At 47.9% G+C, this 26,913-nt stretch overlaps 1 protein-coding gene across 4 annotated transcripts in view; it reads right to left on the bottom strand.

Moving 5' to 3' along the window:
* VPS35L (VPS35 endosomal protein sorting factor like) overlaps positions 1-24,689 on the bottom strand; it is a 115,862-nt gene extending 91,173 nt beyond the window's left edge. For all 4 annotated transcript variants that reach the window (XR_002085652.2, XM_019468736.2, XM_019468737.2 and 1 more), the window contains exons 1-7: positions 24,623-24,689; positions 14,935-15,034; positions 12,565-12,720; positions 10,625-10,747; positions 8,285-8,309; positions 5,302-5,375; positions 1,919-2,047 (exon numbers count right to left, since the gene is read on the bottom strand). Coding sequence is in view for 3 of the 4 variants with exons in the window: in XM_019468736.2 (XP_019324281.2) it covers positions 1,919-2,047; positions 5,302-5,375; positions 8,285-8,309; positions 10,625-10,747; positions 12,565-12,720; positions 14,935-15,034; positions 24,623-24,639 (624 nt within the window). In the remaining variant the exon portion in view is untranslated. The remainder of the gene's footprint in view (positions 1-1,918; positions 2,048-5,301; positions 5,376-8,284; positions 8,310-10,624; positions 10,748-12,564; positions 12,721-14,934; positions 15,035-24,622) is intronic.
* Positions 24,690-26,913: the final 2,224 nt, after the last annotated feature.

Here is a 26,913-nt window from a genome sequence, read left to right as displayed (position 1 = left end):
TCAACTTGTTAATGGTTAAGTAAAAATGTGGTCATTCAAGGGGCGCCTGGGTGGCTCAGTCGGTTAAGCGTCCGACTTCGGTTCAGGTCATGATCTCACGCTTTGTGGATTCGAGCCCCACGTCGGGCTCTGTGCTGACAACTCAGAGCTTGGAGCCTGCTTCAAATTCTGTGTCTCCCTCTCTCTCTGCCTTTCCCCTGCTCACACTCTGTCTCTGTGTCTCCCCAAAATAAATAAATGTTAAAAGAAAAAATTTAAAAAAAAAACAAAAAAAAACGTGGTCATCCATATAATGGACTACTACTTAGCAACAAAAAGGTACAGGGTATCAATACAACAGCACAGACAAACCTCAAAAAACATTATGCTAAGTAGAAGAATCCAGAGGCGAAAGATTACACAAAGAATGGTCCCTATACACGAAAGGTCTCCAAAAGGCAGATTTATAGTCAGAAAGCAGACCAGTAGTTTTCTGGGGCTGGAAGTGACAGGGTCTGAGTGCAAACAGGCTTGAGAGAATTTGGGGGAGGAGGTATAAAAATGCTCTAAAACTGAGTTGTGTAAATAGCTAAGTAACTGTTACTAAAAATCAATGAACTATATTCCAGTAAGACTACCACACAACACAATACTTTACTGCAGAGCAAATAAGGTGAACTGGGCTCATTTCTCTCTACCTGCCCCTTGACTCTCTTTTTTGGTTAAAAAAGTACTCTTTAAAGTATCCAAAGTAAAAGAGTTACTATTAACCAGATGTGGAGTTAATGAAACACTTTCATGGTTATTTTCTTTGAGAAGACATGAATTAAATCTTCTCCAGATGTCAAACTCTTGGAAGTCAAGTTCTCTATACTCCAGTCCTCTTGGGGAGATGTGGCCAATGAAAATATTTTGAAGAAGCGCTTATTAGTTTAGATATTTTCTTACTTGAGCCACTCAGCAAGCAACCCCCATCATGTGCATCCAGGATGAGAGGACTCTTCTTTGGGAGTATTTACTTTGTAAACTAACAACAGTGACTGCAGGGAAATGAGCCCAGGTTTGCCGGTCTTGAAACGCACACACACACAAAACCACCTGCCACACAAAGTGTCATCTTTAAAGATTTCAAGCACTCAGTGTAAAGACTCTAGAGGAGAAAACAAAGGTCACATAGCCAAGATATGTTTTTTCCTTTTCTCTCTCTTTTTTTTATATTGCCATGACGTTGACCAAGAACAGGATTATCCTTTTGAACTAAAATGGCTGTTCAGAAATTCTTTGTGAACTCTGCTCTGAAACATAATGCACACATTAGTCCTTTTACAGTATATTTCTCAGCATGTCTTGCCATGACAAGATGATCTGAAGGGTCAAGAAACAGAATAAGCTATTTTCCTTACAGAATTTGATCTTGTGATCCAAGAGTTGTCATGAATCAACAAATTCATCAACAAAGGGTTCAACAAATGTACGTCTCCTAACACTGTGAACATGTTTTGTCACGTGATTATGTAGAATGAGCCAGAAATGCATATATCAGTGACACACAACCATTAATCCCAAAGATACAAAGGAAATCTGATCAAGGAAACCCAAGATAGTTGGTCAATCTTTAGTCTGTACAAATTGTAATTTGTGTCAGCAGATGTACCAAGGCCACTGAACTGCACAATCCAGAGGGAATCATTAATTCTGTAATCCAAGCTGAATGTCCTGGAATTGTGCAGTATACAACCCGTGCAGGTGTACATGGTGGCCCTCAATAAAACATTCATAATCATGGCCTTTCACAATAAGTATGTGAAAATGGAACAGGTTAAAAAAAGTAGGGTAAGACTCTGAAGGCAGGCCTCTGAAAAACCCTAATTATCTACAAAAGAAGTTTTACATAGGAAATTCTGGGGGAAAAAGAAAAAAAAAAATCACTAGACCTGACCTGGATGACTATTTTTAGAGCCTTCACTTTCTGGTCCGAGGCCCATGCATCCTTCAGAGACTGGTTGAGCTCCTCAATGCGGTTCACATAATCCTGTTGAGTCAAGTTCAACAGTTCCTTCTGGGATCCCTGTGGGCAGAAAGTAGGAAGGTGTTGACACAAAAGGAAAAACATTATTTGGTCACCAACCCCATGAATAATACTGAGTATTGACTGAGCTTCAGTATCTAAGTTTTCCTCACAACCCCCCAGGACTGATAGTATTGTCCTGTGATGGAAGAGGCCCTCTGAGTTTTCTGCAAAGACGGACAGAGTGCAGGCACTGAGATGGGCCTTGGAGCAAGTCAGACCTAAGTCAACCCCCTTGTTCACCCACTCACTGGCCATGTGATTCTGGGTGAGCAGCTCTCCTCCCAGAGCCTCATCTATACCAGGACAACAGGATCCACCACCTTATTTAATACTCACTGGGACCTACCGTGGACCAGCCATGGGCCACCAAATGCTCGAGATACAAAGGTGAGCAAAAAGACATTATTTCTATGCTAACAGAGTTTAATGCACAAAGGATGAGATGGATATTAATGAAAACTGAGGTAAAGGCTCCAGAGGAAACAATTCTATGCAGACCTATAGCATAGTTCACTGAATCTGAGGTGCCAATTATAAGAAGCACAATTCTTGGTGTAGTACCAAGGAAGAAAAAAATACCCGTCACGGACATGCATCAATAAGAAACACAGCTCAATTTCAAGGATAGTCAAATGTGGGGGAAAGGCTTTCTCTCAGAAAGGAAGAAATATGGTAACAAAGGAATGGCCTCTAGACAGGTGGTCAAGAATGGTTTCCTGGAGGAAGTGATACTTGGGACAAATGCTCCATGGTGTGCGGGTGTTATCGGACAATGTGGAAAGTGGAGGGCAGGGGCTTTACCTAGACCAGGGAGAGTGCCTTCAGGGCAGAAAGGAGACCATATCAAAAAGCTGTGGTGAGGTCACCTGGGTACCTCAGTCAGTCAGCTGAATGTCTAACTCTTGATTTTGACTCAGGTCATGATCCCAGGGTTGTGGGATCAAGCCCCTCATCAGGTTCTGTGCTGACATGGTGGAGCCTGCCTGGGATTGTCTCCCCCTCTCTCTGTGCTCCTCCCCAAGTTGTGCACCCACACATTAAATAAGCATTTAAAAAAAAAAAATACTGGCATTCATTAAAAAAAAAAAAAAAAAAAAAAAAAAAAAGAAAGCTCTGGCAGAAGAAAGGTAGACCATCCCAAGGATGAATTAAAAATAAACATAAAGACTTAACACAGCCTTTGGCATGTGGTACCTGCTCATTAATCCTCGGCTACCGTTACGATGCTATTTACAAAGTTCACAGGAGTGAGGGTCGTCCTAACCCACATGAGACCAGGAACCAAATCTCTTTTCTATCAATCTTCCCTAGAATCCCAAGAACTCTTTACTAAGGAAATACATGTAGGATGTTCAGGAAATTTGGACTGATCCCAACTGGTCACTTGAACTACGAGACAGGGTCCTCCTTATCCCTCGGCAGTAGGAGGAGCTCCGTGACTAACGGGCGAATGGGCCATGAGCACAGCTGCCTGTGTCCCTTCTGGGCTGAGGCAGTGAAAAGTGACCCTTTTTCAGCTCTACTGTGATGAACCTGGGAACATTCTGTTGAGATGGCAGCATTACATGATGATGGCGAGTCTGTCGCCTTCACAGGATGAGTAATGTGAGGAAGAAATAAACTTGTGTTACATTAGGCCACTGAGATATGGAGGTTCACTTGTTACCGCAGTATCACCTAGCCTTGCCCTGACTGATAAACCATGTTTGCTTGGAAGCCATGGGGCAGCCATCTGCTGCTATGAGCACGGAGAAGCAAGAAAATCCACCTGCAGGGGGAAAAATAAAATAGAGAACCAGAGAGGCAGTGACAAGAGGCTCCATGGAAAAGAGAGAGGCAGAGGACAGTTGGTAGCCGTCTGGGCGATTCTTTAGCTCTTGGTTCCAGGCTGCTGTGCCCTTGGGTTCAGGGTAGTGCCCCCGTATCCTGCAACAGAGTCCCCATTTGCAACTTAAGCCAGCTCAAGTGACATTCAGATGGAAGAGCTTTGGTGAAAATGCTCAGCAAGTCCATTCATACCAGCCAAGGTTGGCTGAGGATATGAAGACCGAGGCTCCCGGTCGCCCTAATTCAAAACGTGTCCTTTCCGAATTGAGGAATAGATGTGGACTAACAGACTTTGCTGGGCACCAAACTCTGGTCGCAGAGCCGGAAGGACCCTGAACCAAGGGCCAAGAGGCAGGACCCCGCGATGGCAACTGCCATCACACGGCCCTCTGTGGATTTCAAAGCATCAGCACTGGATCCACACACCTATGTTCTTTATCCCCATGTTACAATCAGGGAAGCGGATATAGGAAGGGGGAACGCCCAAGGGCACTCTACTAATAAGCAGTTGAGCTACAGCCTCTAGACTCAGGATGAGCTGGTGGGGACACCAAATAACTCGTGCAGAGTGCATCCCATATGTGCTGGCTGTTGGTCTAGACACTTGAGATACATTAAGTGACAACTCTAAGAAGCAGGTACTATGCAGCATCCCCATTCTACAGATAAGTAAACTCAGGCACAGAGCTGTTAAGCACCTTGCCCCAAATCACAGAACTGCCACATGGTAGAGCTGAGATTCAAACTCAGGCAGTCTGGCTCCAGAGTCTGTCTTACTCGCAATGTTATGCTGCCTCTCTAAACGCCATCCCAGAAGACGCAAACCCACCTGCCTCCAGGGGCCGGGCTAGTAGTGTTTATGAGTCAATCGGGAAAGGGAGGACTGTGTACCCTGGATGGCGCGTGCCCTGGTTAACTGCAGGAAGGTGGACTCACAATTATCAGGTGGAATTAAAAACAAAAAAAAATCTGACTTATATGTGAAACTTACCCATTTTTAAGAGTTGGCAAGTGAGTCATGTTTTTTAAAAGCGTATTTTTTGAATGACTCCTGGGGGCCACAGCAAGCCAGCAGAGCAGCGGAGTGCAGCTTCTGCACAAGGTAGGACCCTTATCTATGCAAGGCGGCTTCCCTAGGAGATGGCTCCTGCTGGATTTTACGTCAAATCCTGTCCCCCTACACGATCTGGGTTTGCTCAGGCATCACAGTGAGAAGACGCCTTCAGAAAACCAGCCCACGGCAACTCCTGTGAGCGTGGCCAACCGCACGGCTGGCACCTTTCCCTGATCAGCTGGTGCCTCAGGAGGAACGAGCACAATGTGCGGCTTGGGAATTAATCAAAGAGCAGCCACCAAGACGAATCTCACTTGGAAGAAGGAACGAAAGCATGATCCTCCCTGTGCTCAGCAAATGACTTGCTCACCTCCTCAAAGTCATCCAGCTCCTCCAGCCTGGTCCGAACCTTCTCCGACATGGCGGACGTGGCGGTCGCTTTGCCTAAACAGAATAGATTCATGTCACACAGAATGGATTTCTCAGACACCAACTCCCCCCCAGGGAAAGGCATCTTTCACTCTACGCTTCATTGTGAATAAAGAGGCCAGGGAACAATTTCATTACAGACAACGCCACGATTTTGAAAACAACGTCCTTACATAACCAAAGTTCCACCGTAAACATTTTTGTTTAAAAGCTGCCCCCCCTAGCTCGGTGGGGCCAGCCTCCATGGTTCCACTCCATTCGGTATTACAAACTTTTCCCTGCCTCACTCGCTTGCTAAAGAAAGGCAGTCCAGAGGGGATGCCAAAAACCCATCATGTGATTGTTTTCTACCAACAAAAGGCCCTCTCAGCCTCGCACTCAGTGCAGGACCGAAGCACTCTGATACCACTACAACCACGTCACTGTGTGCCCAGCACGAGGGCTTCAAAGCCCTCTCTTCAAGAAAACAGGGCTGGCCACGCCTCCTTCCATCACCTGTCAGAGATGAAGGGACACCCTCCGGGCTGTGGGCCAACCACAGGGCGAGGCTATCTGTCCAGCTGGCTCTCCAGTGACTCTTATCTCAGAACCCTGTCCCCATCTGAAAGGGGCTTCTGTTCTAGCTCTGAGGTCCCCCTACTCCCACCCACCAAACTCAGGAATGAAAGTTCATTCTTTTAAGGCACTAGCGTCTCAGATCTGTTGCGAACTCAACGATTTGTCAGGGATCAGCTGAGAGCAAGGCACAGTTATTTATTTGCTAAAAAAACAACTAAGTTTCTCAGTACTGGTTTCTGGTTTTTTTACCTCATTTCCACTTTTCCTCTTATTTTGAAATATGTACAGAAAGTGCACATATGTACATTTTAACAGATAATCATAACCTTTGTAACCACCACCTTGCTCATATACCGTCTTACTTCTTTTGTTAACCATTATCTTTAGTTCATGAATTTTACCCTTGTTGTTGCACAGAGCTGTTTCCCTGTTTATTATTTTCCACTGTGTTAATACAGCACAATGTACTTCTTATTCTGTTGATGGATGTCTGGGTTGTTTCCTATTTGGGGCTACAGTAAATAATGCTGTGAACATTTGTGTTTTCTGGTTTATATACACATACATTTCTTCAGGGCAGCGGGCAGCGCTTCTCAAACTTTCAGAGGAGTCACTTACAGATGAATTAACACACAGAGACTGATTTTTAGTAGGCCTGGCAGGGCCTGGGACTCTGCCTTACTAATGCAGCTGGCCCTTGGACCACACTTTAAGAAAAACAAGGGGATGCCTGGATGGTTCAGTCAGTTGGGCATCCGACTTCAGCTCAGGTCATGATCTCACAGCTTGTGAGTTTGAGCCCCGCCTCGGGCTCTGTGCTGACAGCTCAGAGCCTGGAGCCTGCTTCAGATTCTGTGTCTCCCTCTCTTTCTGCCCCTCCCCCACCCACATTCTATCTCAAAACAAACAAACAAACAAACAAAAAAACATGGATTTGGGTAGAGCTGGAAAAACACTTTCCCTAAAGGGTCAGATAGAAATATTTTACGTTTATGGGGTACCTGGGTGGCTCAGTTGGTTAAGCATCAGACTCTGGATATCAGCTCAGGTCATGATGTCACAATTCACGAGACTGAGCCCCATGTCTGGCTCTGTGCTGACAGCACAGAACTTGCTCGGGATTCTCTCTCTCCCTCTCTCTGCCCCTCCCCCAATTATTCATACCCATGCTCGCTCTCAAAATAAACTTCATAAATATTTTAGGTTTTGTGAGTCACGTGGTTTCTCTCACACCTACTCAACTCTGCCATTACAGCACAAAAGCAACCACAAACAATATGTAAACAGACTGGCATGGCTGTGTTCCAATAAAACTTTACTTCCAAACTTAAACAGGGGGCCAGATCTTGCCCTGCAGGATGTAGTTTGCTAATTTCTGATCTAGAGTATATCCTAGTAGAATTGTCGGGTCCAAGGGTTGGCCCAACTTCAATTTTAACAGATAACGCGAAAGTGCTCTTTACACAGTGGTTTTATTGTTTTAACCTCCTACTGGCAACATAAGCCTTCCTGCTGCTCTACGTTCCCACCAGCAAGCAATCTCGTCCATCTTTCTGATCTCTCCAAACTGGTGGCTATGCAACAGTAGGATTTACTTTTTCATGGTTTGGGGTCAAAGTTATGGCCCTCACAAGGTGCTCCCACTCTCTTGATTACTCAGGTGCTGCCCCCACCTGCAGACAACGGGGGAGAGTCGCAGCTGCCATACTCGTGATTTGCACGTAAACCACAGCTATGCTCATCTGTACCCCGTGGGTACCTGACCTGTGTCCATTGCCTCAGAATCGCCTAGGAGCCTCAAAACAAAACAAAACAAAAAAAACACCAATTCCTGGGTCCCATTCCTCAAGATACATTCAACAAGTGGAACAGGGCCCCATGGTCTTTATGTCTATAAAGGTTGCACAGCTAGTCTGAGGCACGCTGGTCAGAGCCTCTTACCGTGTATCCAGGCTGAAGAAACAGCACTGCCGTGTTGCCGTGTTCAGGGACCCGTGGCTGGTAAGACTGTGACTCCCATCCCTAGCCTGTCTGCCTTCTCACAAGGGATAAAGACTTAAAGCAAAGTAAAGGATCTCTAAAAAGGAGAATTTTAACCATTCTACAGCTGCTGAGGAGGGGACGGGGAGCAGATGCTACTGCTCTGTCTAAATTCAAACAGTGAGCTCATGTTGTACTTTTAATAACTTTTGTCTTTTTCCCCCCATTCATCACATGAGTATGTATTTCAGTTCTGCTAAGTCTGTACACAATCTAGGAAGTAACAGCTTTAATGGAATTAAACACCAGTGTGGATACTGCAAACTTTTTTATACTAAAGGTAATGAGCCAATTCCCCATCAAGAGTAACAACAACCCAAACTCACCTTTTTCAGATCCCATAAACAGATTCTGCAGAGGCAAGTAACAATTTGTTAGTATTTTTTAAAACTTAATACTGTTTCTATGACAAAAAAAAACTTGTAAGATACTTAAATATTCAAGTTACACTAAGGCCACATGATCTGTTATTTTCCAGCAAAGCTACTTACTTATCCAAATGCAAAACAATTATTTCATCAAAGGAGGAAAACACAGCTCACCAAAAACTACCGAAGATTCAAATTTCCACTCAGCTCAGGACACTCAAAGTGAGCCAACAAAGAGCAAAATTTTGAGGACAACGGCGTCAGGAGGTAGCAGTTAGCTTACTCTACGTCAGGGCTTCACAATCTGGGCACTACTGATGTTACGCGCAGGGAAACCCGGTAGCGTGGGGGCGGTCCTGTACATGGAGGGTGTTAGCAGCGCCTGCTCTCTACCTACTAGATTGCCAGCAATGCCTCCACAGTGCAACAACCAACACTGCCTCCAGACATTGCCATGTGTCCGCTGGGGGGTAAAATTACTCCTGGCTGCAAAATCACTGCTCTAAATTAACTCCGTGCATTCAGAAAATCAGAACCAAACTACCGGTCCAGCAACTCTGCCTGCACACTGCTCACCTAGCGCAAACCCTGAGAGGAAGTGGGGAGGAGAGGCGTCGTCACAGAGCCTTCCTGGTTGCCCCCTGAGTTCACCCCTTCCTCCGTACTCACAGCCCCGATTTCTGATGGGCACATTTGTCACATTTCCCAGCATCCCCTCCATCTGCATATGGCCCATGACGACCTTCAAGACAAATGCAGGTGTGTGGGTGGGGACACTGGAAGGACAAATGTGGCTGGGTGTGTGGATGGGGACACGGGGAGGGGTCCTCATATGAGCGAGGGTGCATCCTACTTTCCCTTTTCCTCCTCCAACAACTTGGACGTGAGGCGACCCTGAACACAGCAGGGCAGCAGGACAGGAAGAGCCAGACCCCTGATGACTCTGGAGCCGCCACACCAGCCTGAACTACCCACCTCTCGACTTCCTTTCAGCGCCAAGAGAGGAACGTCACTGTGGCATACGTCATCACGTCATCACGTCATTAGGGAGGGCTTGGGTCAGAAGCTCCCAGCTCTCGTCCTCAGTAACCCAGGCATTCCCCTGCTCTCCCTGGCCGGCTCAGCTCAGAGCCTTTCATCACGTGAGCAACCTGCCCCCACACATTGTCGGCCTCATCTCCCTCACATCCCCAGGCACAAGCCAACGACTTGGTCCAGAGGCCACCCGGTGAACTTGAGGCCATGGAAGAAAACTGGAGCCACAGGAAGAAGTAAACCTTCTTTGGGGTGTCAGTCTCCTCACTTCCCAACTCAAACCTCCCCAGAGATGGGCTCCGATTCTTTCTCTGAAAGGTGCCAGATCCTGGATTCTTAACACATTTTTTTGAGAAACCAACCAGCACATTTGCTCCCAGCTAACATGGACATAATGAGCCAAACTCACAGAGCCCAGGAGTTGGGCAACATTAGCTGTGATATTGTGATTTATAAGAAATACATATTGTGTCTTGATCCTGTTCCTGGCCCAGAAGCTCCTACTACCCTTGGAATGTCTTAAGCCCTCAGAGTGGTCAAGGAGACTTTGTTAAGTTAATCAAGTGACTTCTGGACACACCTAAGGATGGGGACTAGTTTCCAGGGGAAACAAACATTTGATTGCAGGGCTGGAACCTTCAGTGCCACTCCTGACCTCCAGGGAGGGGAGAGGGGGGCTGAAGATTGAATCAATCACGTCTATTTATTAAGGCCTCCCTAAGAACCTAAAAGGACTGGGTTCAGAGAGCTTCCTGACTGGTGAGACAGAATGTCCATGCCATCCGGTAGGACACCAAACCCCAAGGGGACAGAAGGTCTTCTGTTTAGAACCTCGCTCTCTGTCTCTCTTCAAGTGGATGTTGATTTGCAGCCTTTAATATCCTTGTAATCTCGTGAGTAAACGGGTTTCCTGAGTTCTGTAAGCCACTTAGCAAATTGACTGAACCCAAGGAGGGGATCATGGGAGTCTGACGCACAGCCAGACGGTCAGAAGCACAGGTGACAACATGGACTCACAGAGGACTGTGAAGTGGGAGAGAAGGTTGAGGGACTAGGCGCCTGACTTGCAGGAATGGACATGAGCTCCAGGGATCTGGGTGTCAGAACTGAGCTGAGCTGCAGGACACCCAGCCGGTGTCAGAGAATTGTTTGGCGTGGGGGGTGGGGAGATCCTGTACAGGCACCTGGGGGCAGAATCCTAACAAAAAGAAATCCCTACCAGATGGGAAGCAGGCCCTGGGAGAAGAGTGCGCTGGTACTCACGATAGACAGCTTCTCTGTGGTCGTGTACCGGGCAAGGATTTCTCCTCGTTTGCTGGCCCAGGGCTCAAAGTCTGATCCTACGATGGAGTTCTCATCTCGGTCTCGTCTCTTTCTAGAGCTGTCCTATGGAAAGGCAAGACAAGCTCTCAGCAGCAGTATCCTTTTCATCTTTAAAAAGAAAGTATAGGGACACCAGGGTGGCTCAGTTAAGCATCTGACTTCAGCTCAGGTCATGATCTCATGGTTCTAGAGTCTGAGCCCCGTGTTGGGCTCTGTACTGACAGCTCAGAGCCTGGAGCTGCTTCAGATTCTGTGTCTCCCTCTCTCTCTATGCCCCTCCCTCACTCTCTCTCTCTCAAAAATAAATAAAACATTAAAAAAATTTTTTAAAAACCACAAAGTATAGGGGCGCCTGGGTGGCTCAGTTAAGGTCTGACTCTTCATCTCAGTTCAGGTCATGATCTCCTGGTTCGTGAGTTTGAGCCCCCACATCAGACTCTGTGCTGACAGCACAGAGCCTGCTTGGGATTCTGTCTCTCCTTCTCTCTCTGACCCTCTCCTGCTTGCTCTCTCCCTCTCAAAATAAAAACAAACAAAAACTACAAGCAAACGCAATAGTTGATAACATGGCAGGGTAAAACTGATTATGTGCTAGGAAAGCAGAACTTAAATGTTCTCATCAAATTAAAAAAATGTAAATACGTGAAATGATGGGTGTACTAACTCAATGGGGGGAATGGTTTCACAGGTGCATACAAGTACCAGGTCATTACGCTGACACTTTAAAAGTCTCACAATTTCCTCTGTCGATTTTATCTGATAAAGCTAAAGAAAAGGGGCGCCTGGGTGGCTCAGTTGGTTAAGCGTCTGACTCTTGGTTTCGGCTCAGGTCATGACCCCAGAGTTCTGGGTTCAGGTCCCACATCAGGCTCTGCGTTTACGGTGCAGAGCCAGCCTGGCATTCTATCTCCCTCTCTCTCTCCTTCTCTCCCTCAAAATAAATGGATAAACTTAAAGAAAAGCTAAAGAAAAGGAAGTATAAGCAAAGGCAGACAGTCCCCCAGTGCAGAATAAAATAAGTCTAAAGGTTTACTAGATAACACTTTTTCAGGCCAATTCACCCCAAAGGGCCAATAAACAGATCAAAAGACACTCAGGCTCACTGAGAATCAAGGAAAGGCAAACGATCATCTTTCAGCCACCAAAATGGTGAAGTTACAATGACTGGTAATGTCCCAGCTGGCAAGGATGCAGGACAACAGACACTCTGAAGTTCTGCTGGGGGTGGTATAAATGGTGAAGCCTTTTTGGAGAATGATTTGGGAGTAGCCATCAAAACCTTAAACACACTTTGCCTAGCCCAGCGTTTAACTCTTCTACGTGAGAAATCAGCGGTTTGCTTACAGAATTACATAAAAATAAATGAAAAAAAAAAAAAGGATAATAAAGGGTGAAATTAAAATCAAGAATGAATTTTAAAATGCTTTAATAAAGAAAAGAAGAAACTTCCAAGATCCGCACTAGCCTCTCACAGAGGGGGGTGGGGGGGGGTGGGGAGAGGAGGGCTCTGTAAGGGGGACCCTGTGGGTGTCTGGATCCTGAAAACTGTCGCAACGACAATGTGGGATCTGTGCCATTTAGAAACAAAAAAGTGAGGGCACCCTGGGAGGCTCAGTCAGTTAAGCAACCGACTTCGGCTCAGGTCATGATCTCACAGCTCTTGAGTTCAAGCCCCGCATCCAGCTCTGTGGTGATAGCTCGGAGCCTAGAGCCTGCTTCAGATTCTGTGTCTCCCTCTCTCTCTGCCCCACCCCCACTTGTGCTCTGTCTCTCAAAATGAATAGATGTTAAAAAAAAAAAAAAGAAATTTTTTTTTTTAAACAAAAAGAAAAGCGGCCAGCCCTGCCCCCACAGGACTGACCACGAGCAGGGAGTGTTACCGGGGCTGCAGGGTCAGCCGTGGCCGCGAACATGGAGAGGGGGTCTGTCCCATCCAGCACGCTGCTCAGTGGGTCCACCACAGAGCTGGAAGACGAGGAGGACGTGGAGGAAGTGCTGCCTTTCCGGCTCACTTTCTTGGTCTTGGACTCTGTGACCTGTGGGGAAAACCCGAGCAGGTAAAGCGGGAATCTCCTATGACCTTCCCCCAACACTCAATGCGTTTTCCCTCGTTCCCTTAGTTGAACTGACCATTGCTTTGTGGCAGGGACACTTACATTTTGTGACAAACTGAGAGGACTCAAAATCCCAGCTATGGAGGAAGGGATTAGAAGGTGGGATCGAACTGCACCCTGGTAGGGCCCTCTTACACAAAGCAGGTCCCCAGACAAGCAGCAGCCACATCACATGGAGCTCGTCAAAAAACACGGACTCTGGAGCTCCACCTTGGATCTACTGCATCGGAAGCTGCGACTTAACACGATCTCCTTCCTTTTCGAAGAACTTCGAATGCCACATCCTGCTGAGCACTGAGGGACAGGTGGGGTGTCAGGGTGTGAAGCCATGTTTTTGTTCCACTGGCCCCCAACTCTTTCTGACTTCAGATGACCAGATCAGGGGTGAACCCCTGAGCCAAGAAGATCCAACCAGTGTTTCTGCTGAAAATGCAGCACAAAATCCAGAAGGGCTGGCTGGGCTCCACTCTCCTCCTTAAACAAAGAAGCTCTGAAAACCCAGGGGCTGAGGGAAGTAATGGACACTCTGGGCATATCCACAGGAAGGCAGAGAAAACCCGTCTTCAGAGAGGACAGGATGTGATAGAATGAAAGAAAGGGCTGGATAAAAGAGAACTTGACCAGCCTTTGTCCTGGTTCTGGGAAAGGAGGGTCTGGTCCTTGGAGTGTCGGTCATTCACACGCCCCTCAGTCACACATGACTTGATGGTAACAAGACCAGCATGGGGGCTGTTCATGAGAAAGACCACTCCTGTGAGCACAGTCAGGGGGTATCAGCCTGACCTTAGGGGAGGGAGGCTGGAGATCAGGTCCAGTCATGTGGCCAAGGAATCACTGTGTCACGCTGTGTAATGAAACCCCAACACAAAGTGTGGACACACCAAAGCTCAGTGGAGCTTCCTGGCTGGTGCCTGCACCATGTGCCGGGAGGTGATACACCTGTTCCATAGGCAGAGGGCAGAGAGCTCTGTCTTCAGGACGTTCCTGGGCCTCACCTACCTGTCTCTTATTTGGCTGCTCATTTGTATCCTTCACATAAAACTGTAAACACAGGGCTTCTGAGTTGTCTGAGCTCTCCTAGCACATTATCAAGCCTGAGGGGAGGTCTGGATTTGCAGACAGTTGATCAGTGGGTGGCCTGGGGTCCCCCAAATCTGCAGTGGGTGTCTGAAGCAAGGACTGTCTTTTTGAAGAGCTTGCCCTAAACCTGTAGGGTCTGACACCAACCCCGGATGATCTGGCAAAGGGCCTCCTATTGGTACACAATTGTCATTTTGTCTGCCTGGCATCTGTCCCCCCTTCTCCCAGGCTTGGCAGTTGTTTTCTTTGGGAAAGTGGCCCTCCCCGACTCTCGGCTCCTACAGGCCTGGTTGGGGTGGAGGGGTTCTACCCCAACCCAGTCAGTCAGCACATTCCCTTCCCCGGGGCACCAGCCTGGGTCAGGGAGGGACACAGAACCAGAAAAGAGAAACTCCCTGCTCTCGTGTCACGAAAGCTGCAGGATGGAAGCCTGGAGCTGATGTGGCTGGTCTGTGTCCACAGGAGTGAGTTCTCAGATTGGAAACGACCCACTGGTGTCTCAGTCGTGACTCTACAAGCCCACAGGGCCTGGGGGGGAGGGGGAGGGCAGACACTCCAGCTGTGACCTCCTGCTTTATGCAATGGCCTCTGGGCATTCTAAGGTATGTGTCTGTCACCCTCACCCCCACCTGTGATGACAGCCACACAGCTTCTATTATCTGCTGGTGAAACAGTGCTAACCCAGAAGAGAGGGACCATCTATATCACTGGCCTGCTTTTCACTTTGCTTTTTAAATAACTCACACAGATGAAGACGCCATTCAGAACAGCATCTTCAGGACAGGCAAACTTAAGAAGGGGTTTCGTTTATACGCCCACATCAGGAGCAAAGGCATCACCCGCTCGTGACAACCTCGCAAATGTGAGCAAGGGCACAAGGAACATGACGGTGGGTGAGGTCAACGTCACGAAAACCAGGGCCTGGGAACAAAGTGGCCGATAGAAATGTGCAAAAGCAGCTCCGGCCGGCAAGTGGGAAAGACCCAGGAACCCGGCTTGTCATTTTGAGGAGTGAGAGGTTAGAGAGGTTAGAGAGGGCCTCGTGACAAAACTTACGGTTATGGGCTTCAGCGGGTGATAGTCCCCAAACTCCAGTGGCACAGCCTCCAGCCGGCAGGACGCAAACTCTGCCTTGTAGTTCCTCCCCCGGGAGTGCCTGGCGGACAAATCCCAGACCGCCACCATCAGTTGAAGGAGATACAGAACACATTCAAACCATCTGCTCAGACCTTCTCAGGGCTACAGCGGCTCATGGCGCAACAGTATTTCTACCGAGCCCAAGAAACGCTGCAGAGAATTTTAACACTCAGTTTGAAGGTGCACAATGCCACCCAGGGATCCGGGACCCGTGAGGCCAGACGCCAGAACCAAGGGCACTGGATGAAGTGAGGTCAACTCTCCCCCACACACTGTTCTCTTCCCGACAGCCAGCGCCCAAGGAGGAGCTGAAGAGAGGGGCGTGCAGGGGGAGGGAGAAAGCCGGCCCTGCTCTCCCCACCAAGTTCACGAACGCTGTGGAGCCAGAGAAAGTAGCTGAGCGAGAAGTAGACAAAGAGCACCCTATTTCATGGGTCTTGTGAAGGGATCACGAGATAGACAAGGGGACAAAGTATCCACACTGAGGCACGAGAGGAAAACACATGGGAAGAAGAGCAGTGTGAAAGGCCTCAGGGCGGAAGGGAAGGTCTCAGAACGGGCAGAGAAAAACGGGAAGAGGAATGGGCAGCAGCAGTATGTGAAGGGATGGCAGCTAAGATTCTTCCAAACTAGGGGCGCCTGGGGGGCTCAGTCGGTTGAGCTTCTGATACCTGGTTTTGGCTCAGGTCATGATCTCTCAGTTTGTGGGTTTGAGTACCGCATCAGGCTCTGAGCTAACAGTGTGGAGCCTGCTTGGGGTTCTCTCTCTCTACCCACCCCCCCCCCCCCACCGACCCTCCCTTGCTTGTACACATGCCTTCTCTCTAAGTAAATAAACTTTAAAAAAAAAAAAAAAAAGAAAAAAAATTTTTTAAACCAAAATAGAATTGTTCCAAACTAAAGACCTCAAGCTATAGATTCAAGAAACACGCATGCCCCAAGCAGGACCCACACAAAAAAGAAAACAAAAACCATACTTAGGGCCTTCATAGTAAAATGGCTAAAAATAGAGGATTTCTTAGAACGAATAAAGACACCTTATTTTCAAAGGGTGACGATTATATTACTGTCTCAGCAGAGAGGAGAGCCAGCAGACAAAGGGATCGTACCAGTGAAGTACCAAAGAAATTAACTGCCAGACAAAAACCCTGCACCTAGTGAAACGGTCCTTCAGTCATGACGGAAAGAGTTTCCCGTTAAAGAAAAACCAACAACAGCATGTACAGAACTACACTTAAAAAAAAAGCTACACGGATTGGAAGAATAAATATTGTCAAAATGTCAATACTACCCAAAGCTATCTACACATTCAATGCAATCCCAATCAAAATTGCACCAGCATTCTTCTCGAAGCTAGAACAAGCAATTCTAAAATTCATATGGAAACACAAAAGGCCCCAAACAGCCAAAGTAATTTTGAAGAAGAAGACCAAAGCAGGAGGCATCACAATCCCAGACTTTAGCCTCTACTACAAAGCTGTCATCATCAAGACAGCATGGTATTGGCACAAAAACAGACACATAGACCAATGGAATAGAATTGAAACCCCAGAACTAGACCCACAAACGTATGGCCAACTCATCTTTGACAAAGCAGGAAAGAATATCCAATGGAAAAAAGACAGTCTCTTTAACAAATGGTGCTGGGAGAACTGGACAGCAACATGCAGAAGATTGAAACTAGACCACTTTCTCACACCATTCACAAAAAGAAACTCAAAATGGATAAAGGACCTGAATGTGAGACAGGAAACCATCAAAACCCTAGAGGAGAAAGCAGGAAAAGACCTCTCTAACCTCAGCAGTAGCAATTTCTTACTTGACACATCCCCAAAGGCAAGGGAATTAAAAGCAAAAATGAACTACTGGGACCTTATGAAGATAAAAAGCTTCTGCACAGCAAAGGAAACAACCAACAAAACTAAAAGGCAACCAACGGAATGGGAAAAGATATTTGCAAATGACATATCAGTCAAATCTATAAAGAGCTCACCAAACTCCACACCCGAAAAACAAAAATCCCAGTGAAGAAATGGGCAGAAAACATGAATAGACACTTCTCTAAAGAAGACATCCGGATGGCCAACAGGCACATGAAAAGATGCTCAACGTTGCTCCTCATCAGGGAAATACAAATCAAAACCACACTCAGATATCACCTCACGCCAGTCAGAGTGGCCAAAATGAACAATTCAGGAGACTATAGATGCTGGAGAGGATGTGGAGAAATGGGAACCCTCTTGCACTGTTGGTGGGAATGCAAACTGGTGCAGCCACTCTGGAAAACAGTGTGGAGGTTCCTCAAAAAATTAAAAATAGACCTACCCTATGACCCAGCAATAGCACTGCTAGGAATTGACCCAAGGGATACAGGAGTATGGATGCATAGGGGCACTTGTACCCCAATGTTTATAGCAGCACTCTCAACAATAGCCAAATTATGGAAAGAGCCTAAATGTCCAGCAACTGATGAATGGATAAAAAAATTGTGGTTTATATACACAATGGAGTACTACGTGGCAATGAGAAAGAATGAAATATGGCCCTTTGTAGCAACATGGATGGAACTGGAGAGTGTGATGCTAAGTGAAATAAGCCATACAGAGAAAGACAGATACCATATGGTTTCACTCGTATGTGGATACTGAGAAACTTAACCGAAACCCATGGGGGAGGGGAAGGAAGAAAAAAAAAAGAGGTTAGAGTGGGAGAGAGCCAAAGCATAAGAGACTCTTAAAAACTGAGAACAAACTGAGGGTTGATGGGGGGTGGGAGGGAGGAGAGGGTGGGTGATGGGTACTGAGGAGGGCACCTTTTGGGATGAGCACTGGGTGTTGTATGGAAACCAATTGGACAATAAACTTCATATATTGAAAAAAATAAAAAATAAAAAATAAGTAGAAGCACATTTAATTGTAGTGTGATTCTGAAAGTAGTAAAAAAAATAAAAATAAAAAAATAGAAAATAAAAAAAGCTACACAGAGAAACAAAATGATCCCAGCTGAAAACAAAAAACTATATACATATGTATATATGTGCATACACACTGTGTATACACGTATGTACATATGTATAGGCTATGCATACATATTGAAGAGTAAAAAAAAAAAGGTAAAGGTGTGGATAAAGAGATTAGTGACCACAAAAAACAGTAGCTTATAGTTTTTAAAATATGTGTAGGGGGCACCTGGGTGGCTCAGGGGGTTAAGTGTCTGCGTCTAACTCTTGACTTCTGCTCAGGTCATGATCCCTGGGTTGTGGGATTGAGCCCCGAGTCGAGCCCCACGCTAAGCCTGCTTCAGATTCTCTCTCTCTCCCTCTGCCCCTCTCCCCTGCTCTCTAAAATAAAAAAATAAAATAAAACAGAGGTAGAATTAAAACTCAGGTCAACCAGCACAGAAGAGGCACTATGGTATGAATGTTTGTCCCCAACCCCCCAAATTCACTGACTGAAATCCTAACCTCGCCTTTGGGAGGTGATGAGGTCTCAAGGGAGGAGCCGCATGATAACCGGGACCCCAGAGAGCCCCCACCCCGTGAAGACACGGAGTACAGGCACTGGGTGAAAAGCAGGAGGCGCCTCGCCTCACCGGGCTGGCCAGACGTCCAGCCTCCAGGAGAAACAAGTATTTTTTGTTGTAAGTTGCCGCATCTGTGTTTTTTTTTTCTTTTTCTTTTTCTTTTTTTTTTTTTACAGCAGCAGCTCGAACGGACTAAGCCTCGGACTGAGAAGTGGGGCTGCTGCCTTAACAAATACCTAAAAACGAGGAAGCGGGTCTGGAAACCGGAACGGGCACAGGCTGGAAGAGTTTTCCAAGACCGGCGAGAAAAGCCACTGCCCCGAGTGGACGGTCAGGGGCGATGACGGTGAGGGCTTGGAGAGCTGCAGAGAAAGCCTCAGCCCTCCTGGAGAAGACGCCAGGGGTCGCGAACAGAAGCTGGTGGAACAGACGGCCTAGGCCAGACCAGCGAGGCCGCAGATGGAAACGGGGACTGTGCTACTGGACACGGAGAGGCGATCCCAGTCAGGACACGGCGTCCCGGACTGTGCTCACACCCTGGTGTCCTGTGGACGGCAGAACTTGTATGCGACGGAACAGGGTATTTGCAGGAGGACGTTTCTGGGCAAAGTGTTGCAGGGAGCAGCTTGACTGTTCTCCGGCTCATCAAAAGGGAAACAATTTAAAAACATGGAGAATTGGGGCGCCTGGGTGGCTCAGTCAGTTGAGTGTCCAACTTCGGCCCAGGTCATGATCTCGGGGTTCGTGGGTTCGAGTCCCACATCAGGCTCTGTGCTGACAGCTTGGAGCCTGGAGCCTGCTTCTCATTCTGTGTCTCCCTCTCTCTCTCTCTCTCTGCCTCTCCCCCACTCACGTGTGCGCGCTCTGTCTCTCTCTCAAAAATAAAGATTAAAAAAAGCCTTAAAAACCCCGTGGAGAATTAGGTCTCAAAGAGCATAAAGCTGGTCCCCTTTGTTCATCGGCCTGAGCGTCCCCTGAATTCACCCTCTGCCCTACTCACAGCTGTGTGCCTTCACTAGTACTTAAGGAACCCCAAATCCAACTAACACCCTGCAGTCAGCCTTATGGGTGAGCCCACCCACCCAGAAACCTACTCAGTATGAGAGAACAGAGATCCCAGGTCATTTGACTTCTATCCCTTTCTAAATAAATATGGCTTTGTGAGCACGAAAGGAGGAAGGCCAGTCAACAATACAAATTCATCTCTACTTTTTATGTTTTATTTATTTTTTTAAAGAACTACTGCTTTAACCTCTTTTGGTGGGGGAGGGGGCAGAGAATCTCGAGCAGGCTCGACATTCAGCATGGAACCCAAAATGGGGCTCGATCCCACAACCCTGGGATCATGACCTGAGCTGAAATCAAGAGTTGAATGCTCAACCGACTGAGCCACCCAGGCACCCCACTACTTTTTATTTTTTGGAAAGGAAAACCCCTATCACGATATATTGCCTGGTCTCTCTGGGTCACATTTACCAAGCATACCAGTCCTCCCCTTCCAAAAATATGAAATATTCTTCCTGACTCCCTTTAATTTTTTTTAAGGTTTTTTGTTTTTTTTTGAGAGACAGAGAGCGACTGAGCATGAGCAGGGGAGGAGGAGAGAGGGAGAGAGAGAATCCCAAACAGGCTCCACCCTGTCAGTGCAGAGCCTGATGCAGGGCTTGAACTCACAATCTGTGAGATCATGACCTGAGCTGAAATAAAGAGTTGGACGCTTAACCAACTCAGCATCCCCCAAGTACCTCCCGACTCCCTTTAATATGCTGCCAGCCAATCCCTGATTTATAAAATAAAGACCCCCCCCCCCCAAGAATAAGGAAACTGGAATAATAGTCATCAGTGGCCATAAGGGAGTTTAAAAATCAAATTATACTTTTTCTCTCTTCAGATCATTCTTACCTTTATCAATAGAACCCTGAAAGGTTAATCTAGTGGAATGAGTAGAAATGTAACCGGACCTGAAATTCAGTTGCAAATGTTTTTCATCCCTGTAATAATCATTAACAAATCAATCCACAGCTGAGCAAGACTGTATCCCAAGAACAGGGTGACTGGATACACAGAATCAAATAATAGTTCTCGTTTACAATGGACTTGCTGTACAGCAGGATCCAGGCCAAGCCCTTTCCCTGCACTTCCTTGTTTAACCAACTGCCTAATGCTAAGATGCTATCATTACGCCCATTTTTCAGAGAAGCTGAGGCTTAGAGTTGAGGGGACAGCAGCACATGACAGGGACACAAAAACCGAGGCAGCCTGACTCTCATGCAGGAAGGAGCTCTGGAGACCATCCATGGGTCATCTTAAGAACCTTAAGCAATTGTCTACCTTTGTCTAGTTTTTCTTTTAAAGAACCAAGCTTTGAAATAATTTATTTGGATGAGGGAGGAGGGGCAGAGAGAGAGAGAGACAATCCCAAGCAAGCTCCACATTCAGTGCTGAGCCCAACATGGGGTTCGATCCCACAACCACAAGATCATGGCCTGAGCAGAAGCCAAGGGTCAGACACCTATCCTACTGAGCCACCCAGGCGTCCCGAAATAGTTTTTTGTTTGTTTTTTTACAAGTTTGAAGGGAAGGAATTCCTTGGGGAAAAAAATAGTTTCTGGAGAAATGTAAAAAAAAAAAAAAAAAAAAAAAAAAAAGGAAACATTTACCCCTTTCGAAATTCCACATCAAACAGCTATATTTTGATCTTTCTATCGCTTCTTCCATTATTCCCTCAAATTACCGGTCAGGCTCAGCGGTTTACCCAATGTTTGAGATGCTAAAAAGCATGGTTGTCAATGCCTGGGTCTTTGCTAAGGCCAACAGCGCCCCCCAGCGGGCATTTTCTAGAAATCCCTACCTTGCTTTTTTTCCCCCCCCAGAACACAGTAGCCGGTAAAAATCCCCCATCATCCCAGCTTCCAAAGGCTCGTGTGCATCCTTGGCAGCTGCCACAGAAAAAAAGGCCAACATTTCCCACCTCCACTCCTGGCCTGGCCGCTGGCTACTCAAAGTGTGGCTCACAGATCACTTTGCAAGGGCATCACCAGGGGAGTGTGGAAATACCACAGATCAGGGTCTGCACATTAGCAAATTCCCTCGGGTGATTTATAGCCCCGCAGCCCAGCGCATGGGTGGGAGGTCCAGCTGCTGGGAATGGTTAGGATCACAACCTCTGGACTCCACACCTCACTGCTCCTTGAAGGCTGTACCACTTTAAGGAAATTAACTGCTTCACCTGTCTGCCTCCATGACCTCATCTGAAAAATGGGTTTTGAGGATTAAATGGGATGCTGCACATTCAACACTTAACACCGTGCCTGGCATGCGCACACACACGTCTCTGTAAATGTCAAATTTAGCGACAGAAACACATTTCTCCTCTGTAGACCTTCTCTGTTTCCTCACTCATCCCACAGACTACTACTGCCCCTCCTTTCTGCCAAACCCCATGCCAGGCACGACCAGGGTTAAGACGCAGTTCTTTTAATTTGAAGAACAACAAGTCTTGGGAGACTTTAGGGTGAACACGGGCTGCCACAGGAATGTCGAGAGCACAGTCAGCTTAGGAACTTTGGAAACGCTACAAGTTAAAAGGCATATGGCACCTCTGTTTGTGATTTAAAGTAAAACTGTCATAGGTAAAACTGTTCTGGGAAGCAGAGATTAAAAGACCCGGTTCTGATCAGAAAATTGCAGACAAGTTAATTGAAGACAGATGTTTTTCATTGTTCTTGGTGTTTAAACCTTAATGATTCCCTAAAAGGTGCTTCGAATCACTAGATCCAAGGAAACTCAGTGGCATTCAATCCAGATTTAGTGTATCAAGACTTTGGAAAGGGGCACCTGGCTGGCTCAGTGGGTTAAGTGTCCGACTTCAGCTCAGGTCATAATCTCACGGTTCGTGGGTTCAGCCCTGCGTCACGCTCTGTGCTGACAGTTCAGAGCCTGGAGCCTGCTTCGGATTCTGTGTCTCCCTCTCACTCTGTCCTCCCCCACTCTGCCCCTCCCCTGCTCACGAGCGCGCTCGCTCTCTCTCAAAAATAAACCAACATTAAAAAAAAGACTAACTGCTTCACCTGTCTGCCTCCATGACCTCATCTGAAAAATGGGTTCTGAGGATTAAAAAATGGATTTTGAGGAAAAATGGGTTTTGAGGATTCCTTCCTTTGGAAGGAAGCTGCTGAACTGTCAATATTTCAAGAGTCTAGGGCTGTATATTCTTTCATTTGCTCACTTACTCATTCACGGGAAACCACATTTGGAAAGAAAGATCAGAAAGTGATTTCCCTACCACCTCACACCTGCCAGAATGGCTAAAATGAACAAGTCAGGAGACAATGGACGTAGACGAGGATGCAGAGAAAGGGGAACACTTTTGCACAGTTGGTGGGAATGCAAGCTGGTGCAACCACTCTGGAAAACAGTGTGGAGGTTCTTCAAAAAATTAAAAATAGAGGGGCACCTGGGTGGCTCAGTCGGTTAAGTGTCCGACTTCGGATCAGGTCGTATCTTGCAGTTTGTGAGTTCAAGTCCCGCATCGGGCTCTGTGCTGACAGCTGGGAGACAGAAGCCTGCTTTGGATTCTGTGTCTCCCCCTCTCTCTGTCCCTCCCATGCTCATGGTCTATCTCCGTCTCTCAAGAACAAATAAACGTTAAAAGAAAAAAATTTTTAATTAAAAATAGAGCTACCCTACGACCCAGCAATTGCACTACTAGATATTTATCCAAAGGATACAAAAAGGCTGATTCGAAGAAGCACACGCACCCCAATGTTTATAGCAGTTCTATCAACAAGAGCCAAATCATGGAAAGTGCCCACACGTCCACAGTGATGAATGGATAAAGATGTGGGGTGTGTGTGTGTGTGGACTATTACTCAAAGATCAAAAAGAATGCAATCTTGCCATTTGCAACAACATGGATGGAACTAGAATGTATTATGCCAATCAAAATAAGTCAGAGAAAGACAAATATCATATGATTTCATTCATATGTGGAATTTAAGAAACAAAACATAGGGGAAGATGAACACAGGGGAAGGAAAGCAAAAATAAGATAAAAACAGAGAGGGAGGCAAACCAGAAAAGACTCAAACTCAGAACAAACTGAGGGTTATTGGAGGGGTGTTGGGGGGGTGGTGAGCTAACTGGCTGATGGGCATTAGGAGGGCACTTGCTGTGATCACTAAATTCTACTCCTGAAACCATTACTATGCTGTGTGTTAATTAGCTTCGATTTAAATTAAAAAAAAAAAAAAAAAAAACAACCCTCCTCTCCCTTTCTGAGATGCAGGGTAGACCTCCCATCTATTTCCCAAATAAACCCACTAGAACCATCACAGCTTGTTGACTTCTTCCCGCACACACAGCACGGCGGGACCCTCAGCACGAGCCACTCCCAGCTACTCCAACCACAAGAGCCCTGCCCGGCCGGTCAGCCAGAGCACACGCTGTCCCCGCCTGTTCTGAGCTCCTATTCACTCTCCGAAACCCATGTAAGGGTCTGCCTTTCTCAAGCCTTCCCCAAGGCCCAGGTGAAATTACATCTCATGACCCTTCTACTCGGTGTGTCTGCTCCACTAAACTAACTCCTTAAGGCCAAGGGGTACGTCCGAAGACTGTGCATCCCCAGTGCCCAGCGGGAAGCCCTGCACACAGTGGGACGAAGGGCAGCCATTTCACAGAGAAGCAATCGAGTGTCCTCCAGGTGAGCCGAGTAGCACTGGAAACAGCTAGGTGTCCCCTATCGTCCAGACCGAGCTGACTCCACCACTCTTTGCACGCAGCGCCCCCAGAACCTGGGACACAGGAAGCCGGGGAACTTGAGTTTTCTTTAGGGAGTGAATGGAGAGGGGAGCGTGAAAGGTGCAAAGAACGGGTAGCCGGGAGGGAACCACCCGTGGGGCCTCAGGGACCTCTTGTGGACCAGGGTAGCGGCCGGGGATTCTGCGGTCAAAACAACCGGGTACGGAATGGGAGGCTCCACCAGCACCTCACCAAGAGAGCAATTCCCGTTGACTCACACAAGCTCACACTCGCAGAGACAGAAGATATAGTCCCTCTCCCAAACCAACCACCGCTTCTTCCTTACCAGGGAAAGACGGCCATCTTCCCGGTCACATGAGCAGTTGCACCAGGACCGCCAGCCCGTTTTTCCCTCCCAGACCCCGCCCCGCCCCGCCCCGCCCCGCTCCGCCCCGCCCCGCTCCGCTCTGGCCGCCATGATTGAAAGGGGCAGATGCTCAGGAGCTGAGCCTTGGGAGCGCCATGATTGTGAGGGGCGGACGGACACGCTGAGCAGTTCGTCGGCGCCATAATCATGAGAGCCAACGCACGTCTGCTAGCCTTTCGTCGGCGCCATGATCGTGAGTGGCAAACGCACTTCCGTTGTGCTGTGACGCCATGATTGTGAAGGGTAGATGCCCTCACTCATAAACGGTTGTGGGGACGGGAACCAGCATCGAAGAGCCAACGCTGTGGGCACCGTGATCCTAAGGGGCAGGCAAACTTCCGCTGAGTGGTCCGCGACGCCATGATTGTGAAGGTCAGGCATACGTCTCCCCACCCCCATCCCGTCCACCACTTCCGGAGGGTACGTACACTTCTAGAGCGCCTCCCCAGATGCCATGATTGTGAAGGGCAGGTAAACTTCCGGGGCACTATCCTAGAGGCCGTAATTGTGCCACCATGATTGTGAAAACAAACGTCCGCCCTCAGTGCCCAGATTACGCCGTCAGCCAGCACTTAGTTGTGGGGGCGGGCGCCAGTGTCGAAAAACCGATGCTTATGCCGTTTGCCGGCACCGTTGTTGCAATGGGCAGACACACTGCCGCTGCACTGCGACGCCACGATTGTGAGGGGCGAACATACTTTCGGAGCGCTGTCCGCGGCGCCATGATTACGAGGGGTGGGCGTGCTTTGGGTGAGGGCCCCTATGGCGCCATGATTGTGATGGGCACGCGCCCTTCCTGGTGGGCTACTGTGGTGCCATGATAGTAAGGGGCGAACGCATTTCCCCTGCGTCGTGCGCGATGCCATAATTGTGAGGGGCAAGGCGCCTGTGTCGTCCGCCAGTTGCCATGATTGTAAAGGGCAGACATAGCCACCCCCCCCCCCCCGGGAGGCGTGTCCGCAACACTAATGTACAGAGTGTAGGGGCAGCAGGCTGCCTAACCCACCTTCGCCTTCTGGGTGCTAACAAGAATCCGGAGACAGATGGAGCGAAGACGCTAACCGTGGCTGGGTGTGGGGAAAGGGTCTGTGGGGTTCGTGCGGTTTTACAGTTAACTCGCTGTTTGGCTGGGGTAAACCATGCCGACGCTTTCCCCTCCCCGCGTCTCTAAGGGTTGCCCTGGATCCGAATAGACCGCCTTCGTCTGGAGCTAAATCACATGAGGAAGTTGGGGCTAGCTTCTCACCCAGCTTGACAAAGCTGTACGTTTCTGTAAAGGTGGACACCCGTTTCAACCCCAGAACTTATGTTGTCGTGTTTTCTCGGGTTACTATGTATGTGTGTATGTGTGTGTGTACACACACATACACACACACATATATACATACGTACATATACACATATATATACATACATATATATACATACGTATATATACATACATATATATGTACACACATACATACTCGGGTTACTATATATAATATATATATATAATTTCCTAGCAACTACCGCATACTGAACGCCTGCTGTGCCAGGCGCCCTGCGGGCATCTCACGTGCCCCTCACCGCAAACCTGAGGTCACTACCACGGCCACCTGTTCGGGAGCCACTGCAGGTGCACTGCTTGAAGCCAGGAAGTGCCCTTAGCGGGAGCGACTGCGGGTTAACCGACCTGATGGGAGGACGTGCTCAATCTCGAGGCGGCATCTCATCCCCCTTTTCTTTGCAAGAGCCTGGTCTGACAGCACATAAACCACTTTCCCAAGAAACAACGGAATAATATACTCCGGGCCCTCTGACGGCACACGGAGTTTCGCACCCCGGGTCCTGGTGTCTTCACCTGGGAAATTAGTCTAGAACTCATTTTAGAACTAGTTCAAGACTCAGGTGTGGGGAGATTCTGAAATGCTTGGCACGCGGTCAGCACGCCCCTGGCTGGAGCTGAGCTTGCAGGCAGGCAAAGGAGCCCGTTGCGCCTTCAGAGCTTTTCTCTCCGGGGTAACCTGCCGTCGCCTGCGCGTGCGGACCGGCGCGGGCTCGCGTTAACACGCCCGCTGGGGCCCGGGGCCCGGGGCGACCCGGCTGGTGCAGCGCCCACGGCGCCAGGTGCACCGCTGCACCGCGCGCTTCCGGAGCGGGCTGTTAGCACCCACGGGGGCCAAGAAGCAAACCACCTCAAGAAATTGAAGAATTGGGAGTCACAGGGA

The sequence above is a fragment of the Panthera pardus genome, unplaced genomic scaffold (assembly GCF_024362965.1).
Source record: "Panthera pardus isolate Hobbes unplaced genomic scaffold, ASM2436296v1 HiC_scaffold_5, whole genome shotgun sequence".
Classification (NCBI taxonomy): Eukaryota; Metazoa; Chordata; class Mammalia; order Carnivora; family Felidae; genus Panthera; species Panthera pardus.
Note: the sequence above shows the minus strand (reverse complement) of the source record. Positions and strands in the feature narration are given on the sequence as shown.